Source organism: Carex rostrata, chromosome 4, assembly GCF_964058835.1.
Source record: "Carex rostrata chromosome 4, lpCarRost1.2, whole genome shotgun sequence".
Taxonomy (NCBI): domain Eukaryota; kingdom Viridiplantae; phylum Streptophyta; class Magnoliopsida; order Poales; family Cyperaceae; genus Carex; species Carex rostrata.
In genome coordinates, this window is record NC_135921.1 from 2,237,333 (window position 1) to 2,259,971 (window position 22,639).

General features: G+C 34.9%; 4 protein-coding genes across 4 annotated transcripts; 1 reads left to right on the forward strand and 3 right to left on the reverse strand.

Moving 5' to 3' along the window:
- Positions 1–367: 367 nt before the first annotated feature.
- Positions 368–1,628, reverse strand: LOC144552485 (F-box/kelch-repeat protein At1g57790-like). The gene is made up of 2 exons (XM_078300465.1): positions 1,557–1,628; positions 368–1,438 (listed from the first exon to the last, which is right to left on the reverse strand). Exons 1-2 carry the CDS (start codon positions 1,626–1,628, stop codon positions 368–370), a joined length of 1,143 nt encoding a protein of 380 aa, XP_078156591.1.
- Positions 1,629–5,695: 4,067 nt separating this feature from the next.
- On the reverse strand, positions 5,696–7,594 carry LOC144552946 (uncharacterized). Its single transcript, XM_078300991.1, has 3 exons — positions 7,134–7,594; positions 6,577–6,675; positions 5,696–6,055 (listed from the first exon to the last, which is right to left on the reverse strand). The coding sequence occupies exons 1-2, from the start codon at positions 7,552–7,554 to the stop codon at positions 6,635–6,637; spliced, it is 462 nt and encodes a 153-aa protein (XP_078157117.1). The 5' UTR covers positions 7,555–7,594; the 3' UTR covers positions 5,696–6,055; positions 6,577–6,634.
- Positions 7,595–11,448: 3,854 nt separating this feature from the next.
- Positions 11,449–13,483, forward strand: LOC144552486 (uncharacterized). Its single transcript, XM_078300467.1, has 2 exons — positions 11,449–12,549; positions 13,030–13,483. The coding sequence occupies exons 1-2, from the start codon at positions 11,449–11,451 to the stop codon at positions 13,429–13,431; spliced, it is 1,503 nt and encodes a 500-aa protein (XP_078156593.1). The 3' UTR covers positions 13,432–13,483.
- Positions 13,484–19,037: 5,554 nt separating this feature from the next.
- Positions 19,038–21,066, reverse strand: LOC144552741 (uncharacterized). Its single transcript, XM_078300735.1, has 2 exons — positions 19,989–21,066; positions 19,038–19,635 (listed from the first exon to the last, which is right to left on the reverse strand). Exons 1-2 carry the CDS (start codon positions 20,973–20,975, stop codon positions 19,234–19,236), a joined length of 1,389 nt encoding a protein of 462 aa, XP_078156861.1. The 5' UTR covers positions 20,976–21,066; the 3' UTR covers positions 19,038–19,233.
- Positions 21,067–22,639: the final 1,573 nt, after the last annotated feature.

Here is a 22,639-nt window from a genome sequence, read left to right on the forward strand (position 1 = left end):
GCTTTAGTTAACCAAGGTTTGCTATGCTGTTGTCAGGAACCTTTTTTAGCAAGAAAGATGAGTTGAGCTCCTATTTTATTAGCCGCAATTAGTTACAAAGGTTTAAAGGGTTTTGAGAGTTAACCGTACCCTTTGGTGAATATACAAGAAAAGAAAAGGAAAAGAAATCACTGTAACAATAAACATATAACAATATCAGCATCTAAATTTTTTTCAGTGGAAACAAATATCCAATTATCTGAGAAGACAGGAGAGCTAATCTCTTATTGACCTAAACAAAAAAAATACAACGAAGAAAAATATTACAATCATCTTAAGATGTAGACAATGTATAACACCAGAAAAAAAAAATTACATATATTAAATCTTAGGCTTCCAAGTTAGGTGTAATCCAAACACAATTCATAGGTTCCTTCAGACCATCACATTTAGGATGATACGAATGATTTTTCATGCTGTAATATTTCCAGCAATTTACTCGTCCCGATTCATCGTCATCATACCCAGGGAAGTATATCCGGTTAGAGAATCTTTCCGAAGGAGATGGAATTGCAAATGATGCTCGATTATCCAAAAATACAGTGATGTCCCCTATATCATCTATGTCTTCTATCTTAGTCCATTTAGCCAACTCGGGATCGGATTCATCCAACATATATATGCCAATCGGCTCTGCTTCATCCCTTCGAAAAAAAGAGAAAATTTTCCCTTTATACTGTAGTAGATAGGTATCCTCACATTCAAACTCCGGCACATCAACTATTTGCCTTTCTTCCGTTTCGACATAAAATATCCCAAGATAACCCTTCTTGTCCAAGCAATACAGCTTTCGATCGAGGAAGATAAGATTAGTGCATAATGCTACCTTGAAATTATTACTATATACGCTCTTATTGATCCAATGTTTCTCTTCTGGCAGCCAAATGAATATTTTAACCCGCCGGTTTGTGTAGTTCTCATTCCAAATTAGAATTACAGCACGGTCTGAAGAAATTGTCATTGCTTCACAAAAATCAGATTGATGAATGGGTAAGGATGGAAGGTTAAACTTAACTCCTGTGAAGGGATTAAGTATGTATGCAGAATCAAATGGATATGATCTTGTTATGAGAAGCCATCCATTGTTGGAGGACCGAATCTTCCCGCATGACTCAAGTTCTTTAATGTTACTGTTATATTTATGACCATACAAAGGATCATAAAAACTGCAAGCAGTAGAGTATTTTGGACAATGCATGAGCAATGGCCATGCTCTTCCATCTCCCATGGAATGCGAGGAGAGAGAACTCCATGCCTTGCAAACAGAAGGAATGTGTACGCGGTCGATCAAAATTAGCTTTGAAAGGAGTAACTCTACCATTTCTATGGGCATATTTGCCCATGGCCTTGAGACATCATTTGTGCTCTCTCCTCTCTTGTAAATGGCAGTTGCATTAATCTGCCAAGAGCACAATTAAAGAGATTTAAGTTAACAATGTATGGAGAAAGTATTTTATGACATATTATATATATCAGTTAGATATATATTTGCAAACAAAAATTATCAAATCTTAAACCTCTTTGGAACAAATTGAATGAAACTGTCTTGATGAGTTCCTCCACTTGTTGCTCCTTGATCTGCAGCACATTTTAATATAATTTTTATTCAAGGAAGATAATCACAAAGAGCAACATTGAAATTAAGTTATAATCAAAAGGGCAAATAAAGGATTTCTTTGAGGCTTCATTGACATATGTGGTGGGATCAGGGACTAGGACTCTATTTTGGCATGATGCTTGGATGGGAATGCCACTCAAATTTCAGTATCCAGATCTATATCTTCAGGCTCAACAGAAGAATATTGCGATCAGTGAAGCAAATAATGATGGAGATTGGGACCTTCATTTGGAGACATACCTCACACAAGATTCAATAGGCCAAAGTCAGCAGCTACTCCAACAGCTTCAGTATATTGAATTGGATCAAGCAACACAGGATATTGCCCTTTGGAAATGGGAGATGGGGAAATCATTTTCTGTTAAATCCTTTTACAAAGGAATGGAGGAATATCCAGTGGTAAATGACATCCGAGCTAAATCATGGAATATTAAGGCTCCTCCTAGAGTACAGATTTTCATTTGGCTTATGATGAGAAATAAAATTTTAACGGTGGACAATCTCGTCAGAAGAGGATGGGAAATACCAAACAGATGTATCCTTTGTAAGGCGGCAGCTGAATCAGTGGAGCATCTGTACGGTACATGTCGGTACACGTATGGGGTCAGGCAGCAATTGATCAGAAGGAACGGAGATGCGGTGCAGATGCCAGTAACTGTACTGGTCCAACTAATGCAAGGTCACTACATGGACAACATAGTCAACAGTAACAACACCCAAGTTAGAAGACTACAGGTGGTTGTTTGCTTCGTGTTATGGAGAGAAAGATGCAAACAAATTTTTAGAGAGGAAAGCAAGAATGAGAGTATGCTAGCAAAGGAGATCTTTGATGAGTATACCAGCTGGTTCTTAGGGAGCTGAGAGCAGTAGAGGCCCGGTGGGAAAAGTCTCACTAACAGCCCACTAGAATTGCTATAACTAGTTTATTTACAACATTTTATTTTTCAAATTTTTACTTCTCTAAATTGCTGATTAGCAAACTTTTGTAAAAATCAGACATCTCTGGTGTCATTTTAATGGAACTTGAAGGCATGACCTTCATTTTTCTCTCAAAAAAAAAGTTATAATCAAAACATGCTCTCACCTACTGGGCAATACCCAAAAAAATGTATTCTCCCAATCTGTCAGCTCAGGGATCAATAGACTGAAGCTAGAAATTCCATCATCCAAGGAAATTTTATAAAGCCTTTCTTCCTCTTCTTGCCGCAAAAGATAAATGGAACTACCGCGCACATTATTTGCAGAGAATGAAGTACTGTAGTTTCTACTTAAGAAGAAAATTCGGCGACCAATTCCCGGCACACTATTCCAACATAGCTCTGGAACTTTCTGTTTCTCAGATGGCTTAGACATCCCCAAAATATATGTGTTGACATGTCTAACAGCTCCTCTAAAGATGAACACATATACTAAATACACAACCTCACCAGATACAACCAGATGATTTGTTACAGCCAATTTCTTTAAAGAAAATATAGGAAACCTTGGGTTTCTTATGGTTGTCTTTTCAAAAACACCCGTTGTCATCGCCTCAACGTCAATCACAATGGTTTTCCATGGCTCTTGTTTAGCACGCTTGATAGGAGAAAGGAGGGCATATAATTTCCCCGTGCAAAACGTGATGTCTCCGGTAAAGCAGTAGTCATTATAACTACAATCAAGTCTGAATTCGACCTTGTTCCATCTTCTAGCTTTAAGGAAGGAAAAAAGAATAAATTTTTCGCATTTACTAACAAAAACAATAGTGCACTTGGTTGAAGTTACAGGCGATGATAAGATAAAACCTCCGATAGATTCCAATGGCTCTGGCAAATGTGAGAGGTTAAAGGTTTGATCTAATGTGAGGCTCAAGAGAGTTAAGTTCTTGCTCTTTGTGTCCATTAATAGGATCCACTCTCCAAAAACCCCCAAACATATTTTTCCTTTCATCATGGGTATTATTTTTTCTTCATTGCCTCCGTCAAACGGGTTTATGAAATTTTGGGTCGGTTTTTTACTGCCATGCAATTGGATAAGCCATGGCGTGTAACCGAAGCTAATAGGCGGCAATGAGGATTCATGCCTTTTATTTGACATTTCACTGGATTGAAACCTGTCAATAAACAAAGCGGCAATGAGTAATTAATAACGAAATACAAAGAAAATAATTAATTTCATTACAAGTTCAGAATCTGATCTAAACCAATTCTAAGTATTGGCCAATGATATATGTAAATTTGAAAGTACTAACCTTGCAATAATAGCTGTTCTGTTATCTGAGAATTCCACAAGAAAAGGCAGCCTTAGACAAGAAAGGCATAGAGTATATCTAATTTTAAGCAATAATGTAATAATTTCACTATTTCTAGCCTTCAAAGGCACAGATACTATTTATATGATAAATTTGTTAATTAACAATTGATCCATTCAATTTCGAAATTTAATATTTAATATTTGATAATAATGAGTCTTGGTTACTATCCTTTTGTAAGACAAAATTTTATTCCGGATGTACGGTTGAAAAGAATATGATATTGATATGTAGTTCGTGTCCTTAATTAGATTACTAGTATTATACCCGTGCGTTGCAACGGGGATATATTATAAGAAACAAATATATCAATGAAAATAATAATTATCTAAAAATTAAAACACATGTTAATAGAAAATTTATATGATTCTGTATATTTAATTAACTTTAATCGTGATCTCTGATAACAATTTGATGATGTGATGATTTTTTATTTTTAAGTACCAATGATATCAAATAATAGCTCGATTCGAATCTAATATCAAATATCATACAACAATTTAATATCAACATATAATATGATATCAAAAAACATAAATAAAAAGTGTTATCGTGTGTATGTATAAGATATAGATACACACACACATATTATAAGAAAAATATATATTCACACACACGTTCCAATTTATATTCTTCTTTGTTTCCAATTTAGAACACACACACACACATTGATATATTCTATATCGGAAATATATTATAAATTGACCACATCAATATGTATGGAACAAAGAAAGGGAAATAAGGAAATTAAAAAAAAATGATTTCCATTGTGATCCGTATAGAAACGAAGAAGTAAGGAAACAATAAATAAGAAAATGGAATGTGGAGTCTTCTCAATTGAAGAGGAGAAATATGGAAACAAATAAATATATCGCTAAATTTCATAATTTATTTAATTTTAATTGTAACGTATCGTGTGGTAGCATATGTGGTGGGTATGTTTTTAACTAAATTTAGACTTCTATACATAAAACAGATGGATTTAATCAAAAGAAGACAAAATATGTAATTGGAGAGCTGAGATCAAATCCGAAGTTTCATCTCTCAATCGTAGCCGTTGGCGGATCGGACACCCGACGTGCTTAATAATAGAATAGAGATATCTTTGAAGAAAAAAGCATGCAGAAATCTTTTCTTATCTGGCAACTATGCTGCGTTGTTTCAGAGAGAAATCCGGGGTTTATATTATTATTTACTACTTATTTACAGTAAATATTTTTACCAAATTAAAGTGTGTGAAGCAAGTTTTCCAGGATCTTCACTTTGTATATTTTGCGTTCACTACAACAGAAATACCCTTCTGCGACCCATCAAATGGGTCGCAGATGAGTGAGGCGCCGGTCACAGAAGACCAAAATCGGTCCCTGAAGACCAAAATCGGTCGCAGAAGACCCGGTCGCAGTTGCTCCGTCACTGATGACTTCCTTGCTGACGTCACCGGTCTCTGAAGGGTATGGCACCGGTCACAGATGACCCTTTCAGCGACCGACTAAATCCGTCACGGATGCGACACGCTGACGTGGCTAGACCTATCTGAGACCGACTGAGCGGTCGCAGAAGGGTTACAAATCGGTCGCAGAAGGTTATTTTTTTTTTTTGGTATTTTTTGTTGTTTTTCTTATTCCTAATTGGTACGAAATGTACCAAATAAATATAACAAACTATCGTTCATATGCAACACAAGCAACAAACTATCAAATTGCAAATAATAAATTATCCCAAAACATGATCATATTCATCCAAAAATCTAAGCAATATTCGTCAAAAATTTCAAACCATTGAACAATTCCAAATAGCTCACTAAATACAACTATTATAGTGGAATGCAAAGAGTGAGTCTATGGTACCAAATATAAAACATGGCAATCTAAATTAAAGCCTTTATGCTCCAAATCAGCAGCTCACGCATTCTTTTTCAACTCATCAATTATAATGTTATGAACAAAATCATACACAAAAATCAATTATAATGTTATAAAACATGGCAATCTAAAGTAACAGTACCATCTTTCCTACTCTTTGAAATCACTATGTACTCAAAACAGTATGGAGGGCCCGCGCCACCTGTTGCTGAAGTATTCTGAATTTTGGGGTGGCTTTCTGAGTTCCTGTAACAGAAAAAAAGAGCCTGATCACAGTACTGTTACTCGTACATACTTGTACTGGTACTATTGGTACTGGACTCAGGTAGCACAGTATTAACTGATATTCAGCTGAAACAGGTGTTGTACCAGAATATGGCACGTTATCCTTTGCTTCTCTTGATTCATCTATAGCAGGTCCGGTTAGAAATAAGTTACAAAATCATGTACCAGAAAAAGATATGTATAGCCTGGCACTGGTAGAAGTATTCTGGTTTTGGTTCAGTGAAAAAAATTACATTGTTACAATATTAAGTTTCAGTAATCTTTAAACTGATATATATAAACAGGACTAGTTTTTGACCAAGTTCAGGGGCAATTTTGTCATAACTGGTAAATTTTGAATTGGTACCATTTGAAGGTCAAAAGCAATACCATAGATGTAGCATTCTTTTAGGATATACATAAAAGCTGCTGGTGAAACATGAGACAAATCCGCAAATGAATGCAAATCCGCAAATGAATATCTAAATTGGGAAGAATGTTACCTATGTACAGGAACTTCTATAGAAAGCACTACACCAATTAGTAGCCCATTGAATCCATCTAGCTAGATCCTTTTAATTGTCCATTCAATTTAGTACCAGCTGCACGAATGAAAAATAATGCCAGATCAAAATTAGATACAAATTATCATTCAATTTAGTACCAATTTGATGACAGTGCCATGTTAATCTAAAGCACTGGTAAATCTAACTGATATACAAAAGCAATTATTTGATGGTATTGCCTGACTACAAAAAAATTGAAACTTCCGTTCAAAGATAAATAAGAAACTATAACTGCGCCCTAATTACTTCCCAGGGAAATCAATAATCAAGTTAATAAAAATTTATAATGAACAAAAATCAGAAACACCTTATTTCACGCATAAGGTGTGTGTTTAGCTGAATTTGATAAAGGTCGCACAAATTTGGAGATCTAAACCAAAAAAATCACCAAATCATGTTACTAATTGTTAGAAATCAGAAGTTATTACTAATTGTCAGCCAAAAAGAAAAAAAAAACAAGAAGAAGAAAAAAAGAAGAAAAAAAAAAAAAATACCTTTGGGGAAGGGGATCAGAGCCGGTGGTCGGTGGTCGGTGGTCGGTGGTCGGTGGAGAGGAGGAGATCGAGAATGATAGGGTGGTCGGTAGTCGAACGGAGAGGAGATGGTCAGTGGTCGAACGGAGAGGAGAATAGCGGAGATAATCGGTGGTCGAGCAGAGAAGAGGAGATGATCGGTGGTCGGTGGTCGATCGGAGAGGAGGAGAGGAGCGGTGGTCGAGCGGAGAAGAGGAGATGATCGGAGGCATGCGTCGATTTCGCGGCGTAGATTTTTCTTTTTTCTTTTTATTTTTTGCGGAAGACCTAATACAACGCGGGAGAAGAGGAGATGGTGTGGCGCTATTTTCAGGGGATCCTTCTGGGACCGGGCCAAATCGGTTCCAGAAGGTGTGGGCGCCGGTCCCAGAAGTCTTGGCATCAAATCCGTCCCCTCTGCTCTTTTTTTTTTTTTTTTTTTTTATTTTCGGGGGTCTTCTGTGTCCACTGAACAGATTGGTTTCAAAATCCGGTCCCAGATAAGTTATTTTGCTGTAGTGGTTTTTAGGATTTGTTTTCTTTTCTGATGCACACTTGCCCGAGCATATGAACAAGAATTTTTTTTTTTTTTTTTTTGAAGAAAATGAAATCTATGTCCTCGTTAATTTGTACATATGAACAAGATTAATTAATTGTGATCCGCATCCGATCCATTTAGCCAGGCTGGATCGGTTGACCCGTTCAAATTGGATAGAAATTGACACCCTAATCTAAGGAATTCGGATCATCTCCGGTACCGCAAGTCCAATAACAAAATTCAAACCGTCCTTTAACCTGGCACGAATCCTAAAGCGGATCCCCTAGTTATAAATATACACCAGATTGAATTTGGCATGACTGAAAGTAAATCAGGACCGTAAAGTTGTGGGCTGCACTTTTGCGATACTTGAGACGATAGGGACTTTAGTCTAATGGCATTGGCATATATATATAGTCTCATTAATTTAAAAAATTAGGATTTTTTTTTAGACTTCACTCTCATAAAATCCTATCTTAGAAAAAAAAAATTTTAAATAACATATTTATAGAATATTATGTTGCATTAAAAAAATATAGACGCAAATAAGTATCTTTTTTTGAAATATTAAAGACATGTGATGATAAACAACACACATTTAACTGCATAATGATTCTACATAGAGACAGAAAAGTGGTGGTATATAATTAAAGAGATATATTATATCTTGATAGCATTCGATCCAATACTAATTTTTCAAAGAATTAGATATAATTGAACATGATTGAGATATCATCAGATAAAAAATTAAGAGTTAAAAAATAAATTAAACATATGAAAAATATAAATGATATCACATAGCTGATAAGAGTGAGTCTATGGTACTATGCATATCACGGGTTGTTACCATGCTACAGCTCTATATTCGAGTTTTCAAATCCTAACGGTCGATCCGAACCGTTCATCTTGTTCTCCATATTAATATGTGTTTGGAGACCAAATTTTACATTTTTTGAAAAGATTTTACTATTTTTTTAGATATTTAGAAAATCACTTGATCTGAAAATTCTGGACCATCCAAAAACAGTGATTTTCAATAAATCTAAAAAAATAGTAAAAAATTTCAAAAAATATAAAATTTCGTCTCCAAATACATATTAATATGGAGAACAAGATGAACGGTTCGGATCGACCGTTAGGATTTGAAAACTCGAATATAGAGCCGTAGCACGGTAACAAATCGTAATATGCATAGTACCATAGACTCACTCTACCTGATAATATACATACAAAAGAATTTTAGAAGGGTTAACTTTCTACAGAAGTATATCATAGTATAATTCAATTTGTAAGAACTTCGATCCAAAGCAATCACAACTGCTCTACAATTTAATTGGCTCCTGCCATATAGTTTATTAGGCCAGAGCAGGTCTGATAAACATCGGACCTACTTAAAGTTTGACGGACTTTAAAACTGTTCGATCCGCTTTAAAATCTATGTGCACATGTTTTAAAATGAGTGCGCATAAATATTAAAACATAATATACATATCGTAAAACAAAATGCATAGTCTTAGAACTCATCGAATATATAGTAGGTCCGTTGCCATCAGAACTACTCTGCTTTAAAAATTAATAGAATCCTTAGCATAGAGTAGAATTAGATTGGTCAAATAAATCTGTATATTATGTCATTGTTTTCTGTGCGTTACGAAAGCCGTGGTGGTACGTGAAAGTAAGAAAATCCAATAAAAATATAGAGTATGCGAGAGAGAGAGAGAGAGAGCATACGTGAAGCAGCTATAGGCTTAGTCGTCAGTCAGTTGCTTGAAAAAGACAATCAAGATCAATAGGAATTAAATAGATAGTGTTTGGTTGTGAAGTAAAGCTAATAAGAATATTTCAATAGATGTATTACAAAAAAAATAGTTAAACTTCAGAATCTATTTTCAGAGAGTTTGTGGACAGCTGTATGTTAACAGGTTAATGTTTGCTAGTGTCAGCTGTGATGTCTCGCTAGGTTACTTTAAATTAGATTATATGTACCGTTTCTCTGTGTGGTGTCTCTATTATCTCAGGGTTTTTTTTTTTTTGTCTGAGATTTGGGAACACAATAATCTAAACTTGTAACTTAACATGTTTCATATTGATGAAACGGGCAACTGCTTAATTTTCCCAAAAAAAAAAAAAAAAAATAGGATCAAGAATGGAAATTTTAAGATTTATTTGCTAGTAACGTTATAAAATGTAATCCGGATCCTGATCGGTTCGAGGTGGAATGCACGAGGTCTTTTTTTCATAAAAAAGGAGAAGGGAAATTTTTCATATTTTCTATCTCAAATAATCAAATAATCCACATTTTCTGTTCTCTACAAATTGAGATGCAAAAAGATAAATTAATTTTGTCACATATTTTATTACTTTTCCCTGGTATTCTATTCCCTACTCTTCCTCTCTGGTATTTTTGTGAAGCACGGTAACTATAGTTACCCGAAATTGTGTAATTTTGCAATAATTAATCCATAAGAAGGTAATATTTTTTTCAGGAACCGTTTTTTTTCCATTCTTTTTACTTTTATGCATCTGAAGCAACTATTTCGTGTTATATCATCTGCTCTTCTATTAGAATATTACATTCGTTCCTTATTTAATATCATCTGTCAATTTTATTTGGTAGCAAATAACAGAGCAGTTTTCATCACATGATCATCTAAATTTGGATTCCTCATCTCTTTGACAGTACCATGATTTAGATGGGGAGGAAGGTGGATGCAATTGTTGCGCATGAAGTACGTACGTAACAGTGTCATGCACGTAGGGAGATTAATGGTGCAAAATTGGGTTAAGAGGGTAGATTTTCAGAGTTTTAATTTGCGACGATGTGTTAATTAATGAAAATTAAAACTTAATTGGTAGCCCTGCCAAGCTTTTCGCAAAAAAAAAAACAAAAAAAGACAGTACCCGTGATTTAGCTCCGTTACTTTTTCTTTATATATAGTTATATACAGAGTTTAATTTGCATGTGACAGCAAGTGTACAACTCGTTTATTTACCATGCATCCATACATACATAGAAAAAGATAACTTAAATTACAGTGGTTTTAAGTTTTAACATTTAACACATTTAATTGTTCAGACAACATATTTGAACAGTGTTTATGAAAGTATATGTTTAAATTTGAAATATTTTATATCACATGTATTTAAAATACATGAATATATACTGTTATCAAGTTGGTATAGAAGCTGGGTAGATAGATAATTAATAAGAAAAAAAAAATGTTCTTGCGTAGATGATCATTCAGACCTAATTAGTTTGTCAATTTTCTTTGTATTAAAGAAAAAGTTTCACCATGTTAGGATGAATTTCTGAACATGCATATATACCCGGTTGACTCAATATGTCAAACTAATATTGTGTGTGTCCCACCTTATCCTTTTTATATGTTAGAGGCCAGGATATTTTGTGACCTCAGTCACTGTGGTTGATTTAGTAGATCGGTTGTCACAAACACAAATTCTTTAATTCCAAGATCATGGATATTAGTTTCTATCAATAGTGTCATATAAAATAATTAAATTTATTAATTATAATCTAATGAATATAATATATCCTTCATTAAATCTAAAAAATTTCTCCGTACTGCACAAAAGACCGCCGCATAAAATCTGGAGTCTTTGACAAGCACAAATTAAATAGAAATCCATCCGTTACCCATTTGGCCATTTGGCCTAGTGATCTATCGCCAAAAGATAAAGGCAACAGAGAAAAATTAGATCAACCATCAAACCCCCACCAAAACTAAATATAATTCATTGATGATAACAAAAACTGGGGATGCCCCATCCATGCTTTCCAGTCACCACCTTCAAAGAAAATCATCAAATCAAAACTCAAAACTCAAACTAAGCCGTGAATTGATCATGAGTGTCCCTGCCATAACAATGCCTCAAGAGAAACATTCTAAGATCCATGCACCACCCTCCAAAAAAATCTCTTTTCTCAAGCATTCTTTTTTCGTTCTCATATTATTCATCTCCCTCTTGATAGTCATCCAGTACAAGGTTCTACAGTCTACTCTCCATTTCTCATGGCCACTCTTGGCCTCACGGTTATCCGACCAGGACCTCACCTCAATGCTTCGCGACTCGGTCACTTTCCTCCCACTAAAAGATTTGCGGTTCTCAAAGCATCCCGAATCAGGTCACACATGGTTCATGAGCTCTGTAAATGACACTTTTGAACCGAACGATCCTCAGTACCTCTACTTCCCTTCTAACTCATCCAAAGGCCGGGTACTGTGCTTATCTGCACATGACCGTCATGATGGTGCCAAGAACTCATATGCTTTCGCATGGCGTGAAGCATTACCACATGGTGCCACATTGTTACCTGGTCTGACATATATCTCTAGCACATATTATGACCACAACAACCTGTGGCATGGACTCAATGCTATTGTACCATTCATTGGATGGAACATGAGGAAAGGCTGCACCACACCAGCCAGATGGGTTCTATTCCACTGGGGCGAATTACGTTCCAAGATGGGTAAATGGGTCAACTCAGTTGCACAGGTGACCATAGGAAATGTAGAGATAGAAACTTTTGAAGGGATAGAAGGCCCGGCATGCTTTGAGGAGGCGGTGGTCTTTAGACACAATCACGGAAGCATAAGCAAAGCGAGGCTGCGGGAAGTGTATGACAGGATACGTTGCAAGGCCAGAGAATTCTGTAAGGTTGAAATGGAGAAAATTAGGGATAAAAAGCATGTACAAATGACATTATTTCTACGCACGGGTGCAAGGTCGTTTAAGAATGAGTCGGTGGTGGTGAGAGTGTTCGAGGATGAGTGTCGCAAGGTCCGGAACTGCAGGGTTAAGGTGGAAAAGACGGATAATTTATCATTTTGTGACCAGGTTTGTGATTGTATCTTTTTAACCTTAAATTGTTTTTAATGGTAATCTGCAATGCTTATCTGATATATGTTTACAAAGGTGGTAAAATTTTAGCATATACAAGTGTATTCTCCCTTTGATTACAGAGAAATAAAGTGCATAAACCAATTAGTCGCCACTTTGTTACAATAATTTCCAATGAAGATTAAGAGAATCCTGTTTATGAAAATTACTTGTTCCATTTTCTAGAGGAAATCTAATACGCAATTTCAACCCACGTACATACTAAATGATCATACTTAAATTCTTGTTAATTGGGCTGAAAGTAAAGCCCATTATTTAGCCCAAGCTCCTCTACTCAAAATTTTCCTTGTTGCAAGAAGTTCAAATTGTAGCATGATGCATCAATCTATCAATAATATATCATAGCAACAAAAAAAACATCTTTACTTAGAAGAATATCAAATTATATGATATTAATTTGCATTTCTTGTTTTTCAGGTTAGACTGATGAGCGAGACTGACATACTGGTAACCCCGCACGGGGCTCAGATGACAAACATTATGTTCATGGACCGAAACAGCAGCGTGATGGAGTTCTACCCGAAGGGATGGGAGGAATTGGCCGGTATTGGACAGTACGTGTACAAGTGGTTTTCTGACTGGGCTGGGATGAAGTATCAGGGTGTGTGGCGCGACCCAGAGGGCCCACCATGCGCTGATCCTAGTGACAGGTCACATTGTTTTTCAGACTTCAAGGACCGCCAGATCGGACATGACACGGCCTACTTCTCTAACTGGGCATCAAAAGTTTTTCAAGACATGAAGGAATACAAACAGAGCATTTCGATAAAAGGAACCGATTCGTCGGAAACAACAACGAGTTTCTGTCAATGCGGATAGAGCAGGGGTCCTCAAATTGGTACAATTATGTCTGAAAATTTGGCGAAACCAATTATCTATTCTTAGCATTTCCAGGAGGGAGGATTAATTTTTTAATTTCTTTATTTTGTTTTTAAACGATATGTTCTTAATTTCTGTATTGCGTCTTTAATGATGTTCTTTATTGTGTCTTTAACATTTCGAGGATTAATTCTTTTAATTTCTTTATTGTGTCTTTAATGATGTTCTTATATATATAATTAAGATGGTGGGATGTAATTGATAGTCCAAGCAGAATTCCTTTCTTCGGCAATATTACCCCAGTTTTTCATATGAATAATCACATGAGTGCTACTATGCAAGGTGCGGATTGTTCCATATTATGGATTAATATTTTTATTTTCAAAGTTCAAATATTTGGTCTGAATTATTCAATATAATTTTTTTATGAAAATGTATTTGCAAACTAAATTTTACATTATTTAGAATTTTTTTTTTTTATATTTCTAGCTAGATAAGTAGAAAATCACTACTTTTAAATGGTCTATAATTTTTAGATCAAGTGATTTTCTAAAAATATTGTAAAAAAGCTAAATTTGATTGACAAATACATTTTCATATGAAAAATCTTGTTGAACAATTCAGATCATCTATTTTCACTTTAAAAACAGAGATATTAATCTTCAATACGGACTAATTCACGCTATGCATAGTACCATAGCCTCACTCATCATATTTATACCAGATATACATCATATAGGCTAATCGAATCAGAAATAGAAGGTAATATTATAGTTTGCAATGGAAGTTTCTTGAGTCAAAAGAGTTGCTTTTACATTTGTTGAATTTACACGCCCACAAAACTTGAAGGCGCACCTCGATCTCCTAAATCATTGCCTGGAGATAGCTACACTACACTTTGTGTCAAATACCTTAAGTTTCTCAATTACGTGAACTTAATTTTCCGAAAGAAAAAATTAAAATATGTATAAAATACAATATTAAATTTCTAACTGATAAAATTCTCTCTAATAGCATATAATTTGAAATATCTACCAGTTTCAGGTTTCCAAAGGTCCAATTTACAGGCAAAACAAATCTGATAGATATATAGTGCACATGTAACGGTTAGGATCATAATTAATCTCATATCCCTGTGCATGCGAGATCTGAAACGTAATCCACTTCATTCATGTACAATTAATCCGAAAAGACACTCTCAAGTCCTCCTTGTTATTCTTTTCTTATTCGTTTTAGAGTCACTTATATATATTGTATGTCTTAATCTCAATTTGATATGTTCTCAAACGCATACAAGAATGTGACAGCATCCGCGAGGGTATACCGACATAAAGGTTTTTTTTTTTTATTAGTGACGGTAATATCTGCAACGGTATGTCGACAGTATTCCTTGCGGATACTGTCCCATTCTTGTAGTTATATTGATCCATTCTCTGTATAAAAGATAAAGATAAGTACTTTCATTAGTCGAATATATATAAAAGATCAAGATAAGTTTTATTATTCGAAAATGTGATTTGCACATTTTTATATTAATCCAACACATCCCATATCGTTACCCTTACGATGCTCGCACGATACGTTTTATATATAGCACATATAATTATTTTAATTAGTTTGACTTATTAATGTCCATAAAACATTACAACATGCCATGAGAAAAACAAACTTGAAATTGACGTTTCTATTTCTCTTTTTGAAATGTCAAACTGGTGCTGTCGAGTCCATATCGATCCTTGATAATTCTATATTAATTGTTTGGCGTATCTCTAGAATCCGCATCACCCCAGGTACCTGAGGTGCAAGTGCTGAATCTGAACCATTCATTTCACTTGGAACGAATCTCAAAGCATGCCCCCTTTAACCTCAACAACTACCCGATTGAGTTAGCCTGGTCCCTGGATGGAATTAATCTGGGCCGTCCATTTTTATTAATTGTACCTCAGGTACCTGGGTATCCCTATGTCGCTCTTTTGGCACTATACAATTAAAAGAAAAAAAAAAATTAAATTGTGATACTTGTATGATGAGGGAGTGCGTATCCTCTGAGATATCTCAACTTTTGCATGACCGACGTGTCCGGTGCCTATTCAGAAGTGATGTAGGGGTTTAGTATTATGTGTGCTTTGAGATTCATGCAGAGCGTATTTAAACGGTTGCAATTTTCCATTAAGTCATGCAAAGTTTGAGATATCTCAGAGGATACGAATTCTGTATGAGAGGACCGTATTTGCTGTGAAGAGCATGTGAATTTTGCCATTTTTACAAGGTGCGGGGTGATCGACTTCGAATTCGAATCACGAAATAAGATCGACAGAACCATATACTTTTGAAAATAAGAGGATCAAATTTGAATGGAAAATGATTATATAAAATGTATGTACTGCGAATGAGTGTTAACATAACATTTTATTTAAAATATATAAAACATCATGTTTAATTATAAGAAAAATTAAAATAAATAGGAGCGAATTGACAATTAGTAATTACAGTGTTTAATTTATAGATTGATTGACAAGTAGTCACTGGAAAATAATTTGAAAATGTAAAATTTTTAATTCGTTTTCTAATGATTATTATGGATATAATTCAAAAATAGTACATTGTTTTATAATGCAAATAATACATTATAATCTTAGAGGAGGGCTTAAATGCCTCATTATTTCATGTCCCAATTGTGCCTCAGCATCTTTATATATCTTCAATTTAAACGTTCAAACAAACGATCCAAGCCACTCAACATGATATCTACGTTAAAATATGATTGGAGACCAAATTTTATATTTTTTGGAAAAAATTTACTATTTTTTAAGATAGGTACAAAATCACTATTTTTTCAAAAAATTGTTTGTAAATATTAAATAATTGGATGACTTGACTGCTAATCTTTACTAAAAAAATTCTTGTGGCCTTTGTCACTACATCAAATGTTGGTATTATCTAAAAGAAGATTAAAAAAACTTAATTCATAAGCATGTTTCATTTATAAAATTTTGTTGATTCAAAACATAATATAGAACTGTTCAAAATTTGTGAGGAGCTATATATAAAATTTATCTTTAATTATTATGCGATCAGGTCAGGTTTTAACCGTCATATTTTTAAAATTCACAATCAATATGTATTTGTTGGATTAAATAAAATTCAATATGTACCTAATCAAAGAAAAACCGAAATTCAATATTTCACAGGTCCGGTTGGTCACGTGATTCACGTCAAGCAAGCCAAACGATTTTTTTGTACACCCTTGATTGATATTTTGTATAAATAAATAAATAAACGGTCTCAAATTTTGTTAATAATATTCGATGTGTTTTTATAAATAGTATAAATTTAAAACAATTTAAAAATGTGAAAAGAGAAAAATATGAATATATCCAACCACACTATTCCTCACAAAACTTTAGCTATCCTATTACTGAATCACAGCCCAAAATACTTTTGTCAAATAGGCTCAGTTCGTAGCCCATTTGAGTAAATTGACTTAGTGAGATATGTCTTACAAAATCCATCATTGGGAATTGCTATTTTAGTTGCTTTTTATTTGACACAAGCAATGTTTCTATTTAATGATAATTACTTTTTGGAATATAAAGCACAAACAAAATTGGATACCAAAAATGTAGAAACCTTTGCAAATATTATACAAAAGCCCATATTGTCTAATGATGTGATCTTTCTTTAATGAGACTTTGCCATTAATTTGTCATATATATGTATGTTTCACTGCATGTATTTTTCACCTGTGTGGTTTAAATATCGTGCTAAATCTAACTCATCACTTCCCCGTTTCTTCTCTCAGTTTAATTATATGTTATGTTGCTTTACATTTACATTATGTATGCACTATATTTTTTGTGAGAGAAAATATATATAGATCTATATAACATTTCAGATTCCAATATCTATGAAAGATTCACTACTAGAGAAAAACACTTCTATATCGGTTAAAATTGCGTTCTGTCATCAGGTTCTAAACCGATGCGTATCATCCCGATAGAAAATGTGTTCACTTTTGCCATCCGGTCAGACCCGATGGTATTGCGTACGTATGATATCGCTTAGATTAACCAACCGATGACGTTGCTTACATAACGGCATTATAAACTGGGGCCATCGCACGTTCAATGGCATCGCTTTTACTGCATTGTAGCACATTATAGAAATTGTGTTTTTTTTATAATTTGTTTGAACTTCAACTTATATATTCAGTTTCCTTTTCCAAGAAGATACCTTTTTGGCACATTGCAGCACAAGGACATTTTGGGTGAATTTTACTTTCGAAATATGAGAGATCATTTAAGTACAGGTTGGTTTCTGTACTGCACTAAAGACCAAATGTCAGAAACAGAGTTAATTAGAGGCACCATTCAGGACCCCATTTCTACAACAGACACAAGAGGTGCTAAACAGAGATCAGAAAGTGTATTGACCAAAGCCCAATTAGTGGGCCTGGGTTCTGTACTTATGGCGACAGTAACATTTTCTGCAGCTTTTACTCTGCCGGGAGGTACAAATCAAGATACTGAAACCAATTCTAGCAGGGAAATATTTATTCAAGGCATTTATCTTAGCAGACTTCGCTGCATTTTTCTTTTCCTTGTTGGCTACTATGATGCTTATATACAGCTCAACTGATGGAAATGCTGATAGGATGGAAATCTTCGTTGCTCGGTCCATGAAGATATTTACTATTGCTACCAAGTGCATGGTTGGCTGATTCGATCTATCTCTTGTACTAGCTCCTAATGGCGCTGTTACTGCATTAGTAATATGCGTGTTTACTTTCTACTTATTCTTTTTCGACAATCCATATATTTTGTGGCATCGTGTTGAAGGGTTATTCTTGGAAAAGTTACTACTGAAACACATTCCAGATGGAGCTAGTGGTCAAATTAGAGTAGTCAAAGACATCTCATATTTTACTTATGAATTTTATAAGTGCACTATTGTCCCTTCTATTTTGATATTTGTGTTAGCTCTATTTTAGATCATTGAATGATTTAAAATTACAAGAATTCAGCTTATACTGAATCATTTAGAGAATCCTGTAAAGCCCTGAAGTAGTTCCTAGTTCCTACACTGGATCACTCAAGTTTCACTGGGTTTTTTTATTTGGCACGCACGACGATTATTTATTTTTCAACTACCTAAATATATGTTTTTCTTGTAGCATGCTTAAATTTTCCTTTATTTAAGATTTTGCCTGAAGTAAAGTTAAACAGTGATTGACCAGACTGTAATTTAATAATCTGTTGTTTACTGATAGTCATCCTCTCTGTCTCTGTGTCTCTCTAGGAGAATACCAAGTTCATTTTGTAAATATCAATGGACCCACACTTGGGAGTACATATCTAGCCTATAAGCACATTATGTACAACTATTTGTGAATCGGGTTGCCGTGCACGTGCAAATGAATGAACATTTTCACCATCAGCAATTGTGCCTAGCTGATTGCACGCAGCAAGAGCAGCAAATATAACTGAAGAACAGTGGCTTCGCGGTTTTGAGCATCGCACATTGGGCAATTGAAATTATATTATTCTTGAACTAGCTGGACAATTGAAAGTGACTTCTTCCATTGGAAGAGAAAATTAAATGTATTCCAGCAAAATTACATACAATTTTGTTCCTTTCATGCATAAATAAATACTGGAAAAGAAAAAGAATTATACTTCACCATCAACTTACCACACAATCTTATAAAAATATTAATCATCCATTGGTCCTGAAATGCTAATAAAAGATAATTAGTTTCCCCAAATTTTCAGACATATTTGTACCAATTTGAGGACCCCTGCTTTATCTACATTGACAGAAACTCGAACTTGTTGCCAACGAATACTCTCCTTTAATCGAAATGCTTTGTTTATATTCCTTCATGTCTTGAAGAACCTTTGATGCCCATTTAGAGAAGTAGGCTGTGTCATGTCCGATCTGACGATCCTTGAAATCGAAAAAACATTGTAACTTGTCAGTAGGATCAGGGCACGGTGGGCCCTCTGGGTCCCGCCACACACCCTGATGCTTCATCCCTGCCCAATCAGAAATCCACTTGTAAACGTATTGTCCGACACCGGCCAAATCCTCCCACCCCTTCGGGTAGAACTCCATCACGCTGCTGTTTCGTTCCATGAACATAATGTTTGTCATCTGAGCCCCATGAGGGGTTACCAGTATGTCAGTCGCACTCATCAGTCTTACCTGAAAATCAGTAAAATGCAAGTTACTGTCATCATACAATTTGATGTTCTTTCATGTGAAAAAATGTTTAGTTCTGATATATTATTGACAGATTGATGCATCCATGATTCCATGCTACATGAAAATTTAGAGCAAAGGAGCTTGGGTCTAATAACGGGCTTTACTTTTCGGCCCAATTAGGATGTCTTAATCTTCCTTGAAAATTATCTATTACTTCTACCCTTTGTTTCTCTGTTATCAAAGCAAGGATGAATTCGCATTATGCTATAACTTAACCACCTTTGTAAACATCAGTTCAGCATTGCAGATTACCATTAAAAAGAAAATTAAAGGTGAAAATTATAATCACAAACCTGGTCACAAAATGATAAATTATCTGTCTTTTCCACCTTAACCCGGCAGTTCCCGGCCTTGCGACACTCCTCCTCAAACACTCTCACCACCACCGACTCATTCTTAAACGACCTCGCACCGGTGCGTAGATATAGTGTCATTTGTACATCCCTTTTATCCCTAACTTCCTCCATTTCAACCTTACAGAATTCTCTGGCCTTGCAACGTATCCTGTCATATACTTCCCGTACCCTCGCTTTGCTCATGGTGCCCTGATTATGTCTAAAGACCACCGCCTCCTCAAAGCATGCCGGGCCTTCTATCCCTTCAAAAGTTTCTATGTCTACCTTTCCTATGGTCATCTGTGCAACTGATTTGACCCATTTACCCATCTCGGCACGTAATTCGCCCCAGTGGAATAGAACCCATCTGGCTGGAGCGGTACAGCCTTTCCTCGTATTCCATCCAATGAATGGTACGATAGCATTGAGTCCATGCCACAGGTTGTTGTGGTCATAATATGTGTCTGAGACATATGTCAGACCAGGTAACAATGTGGCGCCATGCGGTAATGCTTCACGCCATGCGAAAGCATACAAGTTCTTGCCACCATCATGACGGTCATGTGCAGATAAGCACAGTACCCGGCCTTTGGATGAGTTAGAAGGAAAATGGAGGTACTCAGAATCGTTCGGTTCAAAAGTGTCGTTTACAGAGCTCATGAACCATGTATGGCCCGATTCGGGTTGCTTCGAGAACCGCAAATCTTTTAATGGGAGGAAGGTGACCGAGTCGCGAAGCCTGGAGGTGAGGTCCTGGTCAGATAACCGTGAAAAATGAAGAGGAGACTGGAGAGCCTTGTACTGGATAAAAACCAAGAGGGTGATGAATAGTATGACATAAAAAAGAGAATGCTTGAGAGAAGAATTGTTTGGAAAAGAGAAGGTTTTCGGGGGTGGTGCTTGGATCTTAGAATGTTTCTCTTGTGGTATTGTAATGGCAGTCATGGTCAATTTGGAGCTTAGTTTTAGTTTTTGAATATTGATTTGATTATTTCTTTGAAGGTAGAGAATGGAAAGCTTGGATGAGGCGTCCCAAGATTTTGTTATCATCAATTATATTTAGTTTTGGTTGGGTTTGATCTCAATTTTCTCGTTTGCTTTATCCTTTGGCCATAGATCACTCAGAACAAAAGTCTTGTGTGCTGGTCAAAGACTCGAGATTGTATGTGGCAATCTTTTGTGTAGGTTTTGCAGCAGGATTTTAGTTTTCATGAAGGAGATATAATATCCATCGGACTATAAGATTGTATTAGATTGTGTGAGGCTTTTGAACACTTCTTATTTTTTAAATATATATTTGGGTACAAATAAAAATACTTTCTAGTAGATTTGAAATTTCCAGATCGTTACATTCTTTTGTCTCTCTTCTCATTGTTTTTTATTTTGCAAATTTAATTTCTTGCAACAAAGAAATGGCAGTTAAATATGTACTTGCTCCAACAAATGTGTATCTAAATTTGATCAGTAGGTAATATATTTATTTTCTTGAATCACTATCTATATATTTTGGAAATTGAGGTAGAATGAATTTCAAGTTTATAATATCGAAGTAATGATCCTAAATGATTGAAAATACATTTATAAAATAGGAAATTTTGAATAAAAATTCACAAGAAGTTACTATTCTCATCTATATTTATGTTATTCAAAATTAAAATTCACACGAGTTACTAATCCAATTTAACACATTTTTTTATAATTTGTTTCTGGGAAGTTAAAGTACTGGCTGAAATACTATAATAGAGCAATATATCATTATCTAGGATTTAAAGAAGAAGTATTTGTAACCCACTACTAAATCATCCACACTGTCTGAGGCCACAAAGGATCCTGTCCTCTTAACATATAAACGAGAAGGGGAAGACAATATTAATTTGACCTATTGAGTCAACTGCCTAAGTTCTGATATCCTTCAGCCTAACTTTATGGAACTTTTTCTTTCTTTAATACCAAGCAAAATGACAAAGTTAGGTCTAATTACACTGAACCACATACCCCCCCCCCCCCCCCCCCCCCCCCAAAAAAAAAAAAAAAAAAAAAATTGGGATTATATATCTGCTGTGCTTCCATAAAAAGTTAATAACAATATTCACGTTTTTTAAATACATGTGATATAAAATATTTTGAATTTAAACAAATACTTTCAGAAACACTGTTTAAATATGTTGTCTGAACAATTGAATTTGGTAAATGTTAAAACTTAAACCACTGTAATTTGAGGTATCTTTTTCTTATATGGATGAATGGTAAAACGAGTTGTACACTTGTTGTCACAGGAAAAGGTAACGGACATAAATCATGGGTGTCAAAGGAAATAAAGAGATAAGGATTCGGAGTTTAAATCATGTGATGAAAAATATTTTATAATTAACTAGCAAATAAAATTGACGTTAATGATATTATATAAGAGGAGGGATCAGGTTACAACAATTTTTGAGTTACAACAAGCGTTTTTTGCATTTTCAAAGTCCAAATCGTCGATCCAACCCGTTAGATGTGATATCTACAATAAAATGTGCTTGGAGACCAAATTTTACATTTTTTGATATTTTTTTACTATTTATTAAGATGGGTACAAAATTCAATGGTATGAAGTTGACTAGTTTTTA

Bases quoted from the DNA above. Each gene is read 5' to 3' on its own strand.
- LOC144552485 (XM_078300465.1), bottom strand. From the start codon at position 1,628: ATGTGCTGCAGATCAAGGAGCAACAAGTGGAGGAACTCATCAAGACAG. The intron at 1,439-1,556 runs GTTTAAGATTTG...TGCTCTTGGCAG, and splicing joins ATTCAATTTGTTCCAAAGAG to ATTAATGCAACTGCCATTTA.
- LOC144552946 (XM_078300991.1), bottom strand. From the start codon at position 7,554: ATGCCAAGACTTCTGGGACCGGCGCCCACACCTTCTGGAACCGATTTG. The intron at 6,676-7,133 runs GTATTTTTTTTT...TCATTCGTGCAG, and splicing joins TCTGATCCCCTTCCCCAAAG to CTGGTACTAAATTGAATGGA.
- LOC144552486 (XM_078300467.1), top strand. From the start codon at position 11,449: ATGATAACAAAAACTGGGGATGCCCCATCCATGCTTTCCAGTCACCAC. The intron at 12,550-13,029 runs GTTTGTGATTGT...CTTGTTTTTCAG, and splicing joins ATTTATCATTTTGTGACCAG to GTTAGACTGATGAGCGAGAC.
- LOC144552741 (XM_078300735.1), bottom strand. From the start codon at position 20,975: ATGACTGCCATTACAATACCACAAGAGAAACATTCTAAGATCCAAGCA. The intron at 19,636-19,988 runs GTTTGTGATTAT...ACTGATTTTCAG, and splicing joins ATTTATCATTTTGTGACCAG to GTAAGACTGATGAGTGCGAC.